The sequence below is a fragment of the Podarcis bocagei genome (genome assembly GCF_964188305.1).
Source record: "Podarcis bocagei genome assembly, chromosome: 13".
NCBI lineage: Eukaryota > Metazoa > Chordata > Lepidosauria > Squamata > Lacertidae > Podarcis > Podarcis bocagei.
In genome coordinates, this window is record NC_138138.1 from 31,316,373 (window position 1) to 31,327,069 (window position 10,697).

The following is a 10,697-nucleotide window of genomic DNA, read 5'->3' on the forward strand; positions in this document are numbered from 1 at the left end:
GAAACAAGAAATAGTACCCATGTAGAAAACAAATAAGAAAAAGATATTGTGTATATTACAAAAGGAAGGGACTTGTTATTGTAGTTAGCCAGATGTTAATCTAAAATGGCATTTATGAAAATAATAATAATCAGCATATCAGATCCAAAGCGGAAAAGGGAAAAAAGTAAAACCTCTGTCCAGGTGTGACAAACAAGATTTTCTGAAATCTTCTACAGTTCCACAGAGGAAACCCCCACTTTGACTTTGTAATTATTTCCCTTTGTTATTATAGACTGTAATTAACTCTGACACATGTAAAACTACCTGCAATTATTAGTGCTGGAGACTGCAAAGGATGTTATATATGTGTCATGTTAAAAAAATATGGCTCAGGACTAACAATATTTATTCTTCCTGTTTAACGTCTATTGCAGACTGAAAAGTACTGTATTCAAATCAGCCTTTGAAACTTGCAGGCAATATATAGGGAAGTCAGTGGGAACACAATAAAGTAAGTCTAGTGAAGGTTTGTCCTAACACTCAGGATGGTGATATTTGTGATGTCGCTGCTGGCATTGCTTCCTCACACCTCATGCAAGACTCACATTGTGACCTGTCATGTCCATGATCCACACCCTCCACTTCACAAGTATCACCAGTCAGGGGACCTCATCCTTGGTTGCATAGCTTCTCACAGCTTCATTGTCTCCAAACAATTAACCTTCACTGAAGAACCCCCACCAGCACTGTTTGAAGAACTTCTGTAAGGGGTTCTCCCATCTTTTTTTATTTTAGCCTTAAATTTGCATCTTCATAGCCAAAATTTAGACTTGGTATGCTACTCACCAAGCTATTTTAAAATCTCTTTAAAAGTGCCTCTCTGGTCATAATTCAGAAAACATTCTGAATTGTAAGTAGTTTGGAAACACCAGTACTCGAAATATGAATCTTACTAAGATGTAGTTGTTGTTGTTGGCAACTGTCTGTCTTGAGGGACAATGATGTGTGCCTCCGAGAGTGAAGTCAAACTGCTGGAGAATCAAAGCATTTGCTGGCACTGCAGAGACTGGTAACTTGTAACTGCTGCCTGTATTGCTGTTTTCTTTGCTAGCAGGACCAAAGTGACCTGTCTGGGGCACAATCCTGGGCAGTGTGTGGAGGTCCTAGGCTGCAGAGACAACAAGACCCCACTCTCAGTCTTGTTGATTTGGTCCAAAGGAAAGCACAGCAATACATTTGTCATCAACTTGGCTACAGGAATTGCCAAAAGGAGGCATGCAAGAAGTCTTCCATCCATCTTAGGGACTCCTCTCCAAATTCATCTAGAGTGCAGATTTTTCCTTGCTGTTTACTCCCAATGCCTTTCCCATGAATTTGTGTAGCCAAAAGGCAGCAGATGTTTAGGATCACTTTTCCTTCTCCTAGATGGGCTGCCTTCCAAGATTTACAACATCCATCTGCCCCTCATTTCCCTCTACAGTATGTGCAATAAGCACCTTCTTAACTGTTGGACCCACTCTTTGTCTTCTCTGCTCAATCCACCAGAGACTGTCTTCACATGAAGGAGAAGTCCCTAACTTACTGAGGGTTTGAGACCCATTGACTACCGTCACCTAGTTTAGCTGGCCAGTGAAGCTGTTCCCTGGGGTGGCATGGTAACAGCTTCTAGGAACCACAGATGAGAACTTGATGTATCCCCTACCAGAGGCCCTACCCCTCCCCTAAACCTCCATATACCCCACCTTACTGAGAAGGACCTATTATTATGTATAAAGATGATTATTGATATTTACTTTGCTTAGGACAATTTAGGCTTAGAACTATTTAGGCTTACCTAAAAATGTGGCAAAAATGATGGAGTAGTGATCATGTTACAAAGCATGAGTAGGTTTCTGATGTTTAATGTCACATTTTTTCTAGTGTCGTAACTAAGAATTACTAGCAAATCCTGACCTTGGCATCTGCAGTGAAAGAGATCAATGAAAACCGTCAGATTACCAGGTTTAAATTATGGTTATGGTTATGATATAGATTCTTTTCTTTTCTTTTCTTTTCTTTTCTTTTCTTTTCTTTTCTTTTCTTTTCTTTTCTTTTCTTTTCTTTTCTTTTCTTTTCTTTTCTTTTCTGGGCCAAGCCTTTTTGTTGAATTTTCCTTTGGGCAAAAATGAATATCAGAGCTAAATGCATTCTTCCCTCTGGGAAACATATCAAGCATTTATGCTGAATTTTCTTTTGGCCAATGTGGGGATGGTGATTTAAACTTAATATGCACAATTTCAGATTTTCACCAATAAAATGAGCAAGGGTGGTGGTTTCAACATGGTGGTGGTGGTTGTTAATAATTTTATTCATCACCCATCCTTTGGTGTAAGGTCCCAGGGTTTGTAACAACATTAAAACAACATTAAAAACAATGCGAAACAACAATTTTAGAAAATCAATATGCAAAATTTGGGCTCAGATGTTCTAATACTACCTACTTCTATTACATGTCACATTTCAAATATTTACCCAATTACTTGCAGCAAAATCTGGGTGGCACTCCAACTGAGTGAATATGGGATTGCAACTTTTTTGAAGGCAAGAGTTGGACTTCGTATAATGTTGAGGAAAACTATGTTGAAATACATTAACAGGATGCATTTGATTATAACCTGATGAATGTTCCAGGTCATGATTAATTTGAAATTGCTTTATGCATTGCATTGGTTAATTGTAATGTTATGTATTACATTGGTTAATCATTTCATTTTAAGTAGGCCACCCTAGACTACTACCATAAATGTGGTATAAAATAATGGAAAAGATTTTAGACAATGTAGGATATGATGTAGATTGCAATTCTCATTCTAGCATGGTGACCAAGAATTACCAGCACGTCCTGGCCTTGGCATTTGCAGTAAAGGAGATCAATGGAAATTCTCAAATCTTACCCAATACCACTTTGGGCTTCCACATCTTTGACTGCTATTTCGTTGCAAAGGGAACATATCAAGCCACACTGCTCCTTACGTCCACCACAGAGAGATTTGTCCCCAACTATAAATGTGACACTCAGAATAATTTGATAGCTGTCATTGGGGGTCTTGACCCCCTAACTTCTCTTCATGCAGCAACAGTCTTGGATATCTACAAAATTCCACAGGTATATCAGTCATTGTGCTATGATAGATTTAAAGGTGTTTGCTCCTCATGATTGTCATGATAGATTTAAAGGTGTTTGCTCCTCATGATTGTACTGCCTGAAATATTTCACTGTGTAGTTCAGAGGCTACAATATGTGAACTGGTGTTGTGTAGGCTTTCATAACTTAGCAAGACTCTTATTCAGAAAATACAGAAGAACGTCCTCTCTCACACACACATGCATGTGGTTCTTTTACTTTTTCTTGCCACTAGTTGTTTCATCATCTGAGCTTGTAAAGAATTCAGGATCTGCTTCAAGGAAACCTGTCAGTCTCCAAAAGGAAGTTAGATGCATTATCTCAGAGCAGAGATGAAGACTATTTCAAAAAGTTCCAATTGTATTAATCTTCAGAGGAGTTAATAATTGACTATGTCTCTCAATCAGCCACTAGTTTGTTTGTTGTTGTTGGGTGTGTTTTTTTTTGGGGGGGGAACGTTCCAAAGACATCAGGGAAGCAAAGGTTCTCTAATTGCTGCAGAAAAATATAATATGATGGTTGATTTTCTCCTACTGGTAGGGTGAGAGTTGAAAATGGCATAGGAGGCAGATCAAAAGGGGAGTGGAAGGTTATGGAGTATTGACCCCATCAAAGGAACATTTTGTTAAAAATTAATGAGGCTATGCTAATATTGGAACATGCCTACTAGACTGCACCACTTAAATTTGATGTTATCTCCACTATAATCACAAGGAGGCAGGCAGGAGTGTGCCTTTATCACATTATGAAAGGCCTACACATTTTTTAAGGATTGGAGGTGACATACTGTAGCAAAGGTCAATATAGATCCTTCACCAATCCTATAATCAATCTTGCGGGGAGGGCGCGAATAAGCAGGTCCTGCAAAATGATTTGATACCATCCCTGGTTGTCACTGCCCAAATGGCATTAACACAATCTTGAAAATATTAGCTAGTCTTATAACAAAATCTGTGAAATGAAAATTGGATGCAGTAAAATAGAATTTCCAGGGTTGAAAGACAGTGAGACAGCTTATTTGAAACATGGGTGAAATCTTAAAAATGCTGTGAAAATGCTTAATTTTTTTTTTTTTTGAAAAATACATTGAATTTTGCATGGCTCACTGTCACTATCTAGTGCACTTTAAAACACAATTAAAATGTTTTATTTGCAGCTGTGTAGCTGAGTCCAGGGTTTCCTCTTTCCTCACCTTTATCAACACTCATAGTGGGAGTCCTCCACCTACAGATCTCAGAGCTTCATGGGGGGGTTGGCTTTCATAACTACACTAGAAGTCTCAATAAATGTTCAGTAATTTTTGTATGATAAATATATTGTAGTGATTTATTGAACAATATGGACCTAAATACATAAACCTTCCTTCCTTCCATATTTATTTATTTTTTTTGTATTTATTTATTACTTAAAACCACTTGTTAAAACAGTAAAAAAACAGTAAAACAGTAAAAACAAGAATATTTCATAACCATACTTTTAAACATACAAAAGTTAAAATACTACAACAGATCCAAAGTGTATCAACTTAAAAATCATCTGGGTAGGCATACCTAAACAATAATGCTTTTAGGTGGCACAAAAAAGAGTCCAATGAAGACATCTGCTTGATTTCAATGTGCAAGAATTCCAAAGTGAAGGCCCAGCCAAACTAAACAAACAAGTTATTAAAAATGTAGAACAGGTATTATGAAGCACCTGTAAAGGTAAAGGGACCCCTGACCATTAGGTTCAGTCGTGGATGACTCTGGGGTTGCGGCGCTCTTCTCGCTTTAGTGGCCAAGGGAGCCAGCGTACAGCTTCCGGGTCATGTGGCCAGCATGACTAAGCCGCTTCTGGTGAACCAGAGCAGCGCACGGAAATGCCGTTTACCTTCCTGCTGGAGTGGTACCTACTTATCCATTTGCACTTTGACGTACTTTCGAATGGCTAGGTTGGCAGGAGCTGGGACCGAACAACGGGAGCTCGCCCCATCACAGGGATTCAAACCGCTGACCTTCTGATCTGCAAGCCCTAGGCTCTGTGGTGTAGACCACAGTGCTACCCTGTGATTTCAATGCACAGGAATAACAAAGTGAAGGCCCTGCCAAACTAAACAATCAAGTTCTTAAATATGTGGAACAGATATTATGAGGCACCTGTAAGAGTGCCAATTCCACTATCATAGCTGTAAGGTAGGCACATGTGGGGTAAGGTAGTTCTCGTAGTTATGCAGTTTCGTTTATTGTGCTGCTATACATTTGAAAATGTTGCAGAAAAACTCGCTGGATATCTCCATTAAAGCATAGGAATCTGTTTGTTTTCTTTTCTGTCTCTCCTCCCTTTAGCTCACATATGGTCCTGCTCCCATCATGCATGATAAAACTCCAGGCCTCTCCTTCTACCAAATGGTCCCCCAGGAAGCCCTTCAGTATGAGGGGATTCTCTCCTTACTTCTGCATTTCGGGTGGACATGGATTGGGCTCCTTATGATGGATCTCGAGAATGGAGAACAATTTGTACAAAAGGTGGTCCCAATGTTTTCCTCTAGTGGTATCTGTTTTGCGATCATAGAGAGAGTCCCCAAATTAACTTTCATCACTGAAGCTAAAGACTTGTTACAAGAGTGTGCAAAAATACATGATAAAGTAATGAGGAGCAAAGCCAATGTGATTATCCTCTATGGAGAATCTTATGCAATGCTATTTTTTAGATGGTTTCCATATTTGTCAGAAGAAGAAGAGATGGGAGAGGAAGCAAGAGGTAAAGTGTGGATAATGACAGCCCAGATGGAGCTGACGTCTGTGGTCTATCAAAGGACTTGGGATACACAAATAATTCATGGGGCTCTGTCTTTCGCAATTCACTCAAATAGTCTACCAGAATTTCACAAATTTCTGGGGCACATAAGTCCCTCCACCACAAATGGAGATTATTTCATCAAAGACTTCTGGCAACAGGCCTTTGCTTGTGTCTTCCCTAGTACAGTCACAAATGGTGTGGATCAGGAGATTTGCACCGGAGAGGAGAACCTGGAAATGCTTCCTACACCTTTTTTTGAAATGAGCATGACGGGCCATAGCTACTGTATATACAATGCTGTTTATGCCATGGCCCATGCTGTCCATGCCATGTTCTCATCCAGACTCAATTCTAGATTTATGGTAGACAACAGGAAGCTGCCATTTCAGAATCCGCAGCTATGGCAGGTAATGAGGCTGGCTTCCACTTGTAACAGTGTACCAAAACTTTGGTGTTGAAATAGTGCACGACTTGTACAATAAATTAACTCCATGATCACTTCTATTCCACTTCTATTGACTTCATTTGTTAGACTGACGTACACCCTCATTCTCTCTTTTTAAATGTAGGTTCATCATTTCCTCAGAAGTCTGTCATTTAATAATAGTGCGGGAGACAAAGTTTCCTTCAACCAGAAAGGGGAGTTGGAAGCTGGGCTAGATATTATTAATTGGGTTGTTTCACCAAACCAATCCTTTCATAAAGTTAAAGTTGGCAGGATGGATCCCCAGACTTCTTCAAATCAATTATTCACCTTCCATGAGCATGCTATAACTTGGCACAAGTGGTTTAACCAGGTACAATTCAACTGTAGTTATTTTGAGTCCTCAGTGTAAACATAGTTTCACCTGACAATGATGAGCTCGTAATGTATGAAGATTTGATGATCTGTTTGTGCTATAGATGCATCTTTTGCATTGAATATATGTAAAATGATGATAATTGATTAATGTCCAAAGTCAGTTTCCAATTAGCCGAGAACCCTGGGAAGCAGCATTTGCTTTCCAGCATGACAGCGGTGTCTTCCAGGAGCCATGCTCCCCCTTCTTGCACAGCTGGGAATGGAATGCTCCACCCCCTTGGTTGTGCAGGCATTGGTCTGGAAACACCAATCAGGTGTCGGGAGACAGGTGGTCTTTTGGCTCTGCAAATGAGGACTGCACCCAGAATCCCCCTTCTTGGATTGCAACTGGATTCACCACCCAATCTTCCAGGAAGGCCAAGGGGCTATAGTATCCTTCCCAATGGCGCCCCTTGTGGGATCGTGACACCTGGTGCATGTCAGCGGGCGGATCCCAGTCAGGGTTGACACCCCCCCTCCATTTACCTAGGAGGCAGGCTTCTTGATACCAAGTACATGCTCAATGCCTTGGCCGAAACCTACTTACACCTGTAAACAATAAAATTGTGGCCTATTTCATCATATTTCTGGTTGGCCCCTCAGGCATCATGTGATTGGGAACACAATCACACACACTGATTTCAATTAGTCTGTTCAGAGTAGTACATCAATGAAAATCACCTAAAATATCAAATTCCATCCATAGGATCAAACTATGTCCTCTTTAAGCATTGTATTTATGCAATAATTCCTGACACCTGCTTGAAGTCTGTGCAGTGAGCAAACCAGCTAGCATCACCTCATAGTAGTTCTCTGCAGTCTCAATATGTAGAAAATTTTATTTCATGCTTTCCTCTATCAAAACAGCACTTAATACTCTGTAACACACTGATTCAGCCACCTCACTATACTGGGTAGTTTGCATGTTTCTTTTCAAAACTGTTCTTCCTAAAATTGATTGAAAATTTGGGTTGAAACTATTAATAGTCGTTAAATCATTCAGATGAAACATGACCACTCTCTTTGGTTGGCACAAACATAAGGCAGCATTAGATAATTGTTTCAGGCACTGAATGCAGAGGAGTCATGAACTGGAATCTCCTGGAGTGAAGAATGACCACCCTTCTGATAGCAGCCTTCTGCGTTCAACACCCACCCGCTTTCCTAATCTTCCACACTGCCTCACTTTGAGAAAGGGCAAGCAGCATACCCTCCAACATGTTGACGGCGGAAACCAAGAAATACATCTTCCCAACCACACTCCCGTGCGAGTCACGTGACCTGCACAAGACCAGGGAGCCCAAAAGCACACATTTTGGGGCTCCACAATCTTGTGCATTTTTCAGCTGAGAGCATGGCACCCAAAAGTGGGATGTCCTGATTTTATCATGGCAGTTGAGGGGTATGCAACAGGTCATTACTACCTCACAATTATAGATTACAAGCTCAATATCCTCCTTTTTCATTCATGGATTAGGCAAGGCCTATTTCTCTATGTGGTGAGAAATGCAATCCTGGTTCAAGCAAGAAAGTAAAGGAAGGGGAGCCATTTTGTTGCTATGATTGCATCCCCTGTCCAGAAGGGAAGATTTCAGACCAGACGGGTAAGCAATAATGTATATAGAAATAGGAAGCAGATTGCATGATTTTCAGAGGAATAGCGTTATAAAAAAATAAGGATGTGCATACACCAGGCCTGCATTCAGATACCACTTTATATTCATTTTCCTCACATTTTTTAGCTAATTATTTCCAGGTTTTATGTGACCTTTCAGGTGACGTGAAAGAAGTATGTGAAAACAGGCAGAATCTAGGAGAGGTTTAGTGATCATTTCAATGTGATTAGATTCCAGTACTAAATACATTTGCAACCCTGTTAACCTGGGAAATTGTGGGCATTTTGTGTTGTAGTTTCACGTGATCAAATTTGGGACAGTATTCCAGCATATCACTCCTTCCAGCCAGAAGTTGCATCTCAATTGTTTTAGTATATTATATGTGCACAACAACTTTGGTAGAAAAAATGAAATGCAGACTACAAATGTTATATGTTAATATGCATAGGAGGGCTTTATGGTATCATTTCAGTTTGTGTGGTGTTCCAGGGAAAAAGCAAATAGCTGTTTAAGGCCCTAAAGGTGGAAATACATTCAAAACCTTCCACATCATGGAAGTTTAATATTAATTACTAAAATCCCTAAAATTATCTCCACACCACATCCCACAGATTCAATGTTTAATTCTTCCCCAATTTGAATTGTCAAATTGGCTGCTCTTGAGATAAATGGCATGTTTATGAGATTAAGCTATGTATTTTCCATTTCAGATATGGGCGACTGTTCTACATGTTCAGACCAAACATATCCAAATAAAAACCATGATTTATGTATTCCCAAGGAAATAAGCTTCTTGTCTTTTGAAGAACCTGTGGGGATCAGTTTAGCCCTTTCTGCTCTTTCCTGTTCTTTGGTCACCGTTCTAGTCCTCTTAACATTTGTGAAGAACCACAACACTCCCATTGTCAAAGCAAATAACAGGGAACTCACTTACACTCTCCTCCTCTCCCTCCTGCTCTGCTTCCTTTCTGCATTGCTATTCATTGGACAGCCTCAGAAGGTGACCTGTCTCCTCCGACAAACTGCTTTTGGCATCATCTTCTCAGTGGCTGTTTCTTGTGTGCTGGCAAAAACCCTCACTGTGGTTCTGGCTTTCATGGCCACCAAGCCAGGATCCAGAATGAGGAAATGGGTGGGAAAGAGGCTGGCCAATTCCATTGTACTTTCTTGTTCCCTTATACAAGGAGGCATTTGCATTATGTGGCTGGCAATCTCTCCCCCGTTGCCAGAGGCTGATATACACTCAATGGCTGAACAAATTATACTTGGATGTAATGAGGGGTCTGTGACTATGTTTTATTGTGTCCTTGGCTTTATTGGCTTCCTGGCCATTGCTAGCTTCACTTTGGCCTTCCTTGCTAGGAAGTTACCCGACACATTCAATGAAGCCAAGTTTATCACTTTTAGCATGTTAGTGTTTTGCAGTGTGTGGTTATCCTTTGTTCCAACCTACTTGAGCACTAAGGGGAAATACATGATAGCTGTGGAGATCTTTTCTATCTTAGCCTCCAGTGCTGGATTGTTGGTCTGCATCTTTTCTCCCAAATGTTACATTATTTTGTTGAAACCTGAATTGAACAAAAGGGAACAGCTAATACGAAGAACTGACTGAAGAATTATGTGATTGTGTCTCCATATCTAGTTAGTAAAGTACAATTATGCTAATTATAAACTGACTCTTAATTTCATAAAAGTTTAGGGTGGGTTTTCATTCTACAGTACACACTTCTAAGATTTTAGCTCTCAGGTGGTTAAGAGCAGAATGGTTCCATAACATTATTATTTTCAAAAATAAGACACTCCCCCCAAACTCTGAAGTCATGGCTGCAATGTGAGCATGTCACCTGGGAGTAAGCCTCATTCCATTCATTGGGATACTTAAATGTGAGTAGACATGTGTCAGGGAACTGCCATCAGAGGCACGGGAGAAGGAGAGGGTCTCTGATTCTGCAGGGGAAGGTCCCAGCGCTAGAGGGAGACTCAGCTGGGAAGAAGGGGAAGAGAATGAGTATAACACCAGGGATCCAGGAGAGCAACGGGACAGGGAGGTGCAGGGGCTCCAGGACTCTTCGTTGGAAGTTAGCGAGGAGAGCCCAAGCACCCCGCTGCCCACGCCCACCCTGCACAGGAGACTCCCGCGCAGTGAGAGGCGGCGGCGATTGGGCGTCAAACAACTCTTATGTTGGCAACGCTTTAAGAAACGCCCACAGACAGATTCTACGAGTGACTAAGGGCAGCCACGCAAATATGGGCTGCGTAGTCCGGAGGGTTTAACCAGGCAATCTAATGCTCAAACGGAGCAGGATTACGCACGAGT

The 10,697-nt window shown here is 40.8% G+C and overlaps 1 protein-coding gene across 1 annotated transcript; it reads left to right on the forward strand.

Moving 5' to 3' along the window:
• Window positions 1-2,779: 2,779 nt before the first annotated feature.
• LOC308570671 (vomeronasal type-2 receptor 26-like) lies at window positions 2,780-9,992 on the forward strand (the record flags this gene model as incomplete). The annotated part of the gene is made up of 5 exons (XM_081165582.1): window positions 2,780-3,127; window positions 5,470-6,330; window positions 6,493-6,720; window positions 8,242-8,368; window positions 9,091-9,992. The coding sequence occupies 5 exons, from the start codon at window positions 2,780-2,782 to the stop codon at window positions 9,990-9,992; spliced, it is 2,466 nt and encodes an 821-aa protein (XP_081021708.1).
• Window positions 9,993-10,697: the final 705 nt, after the last annotated feature.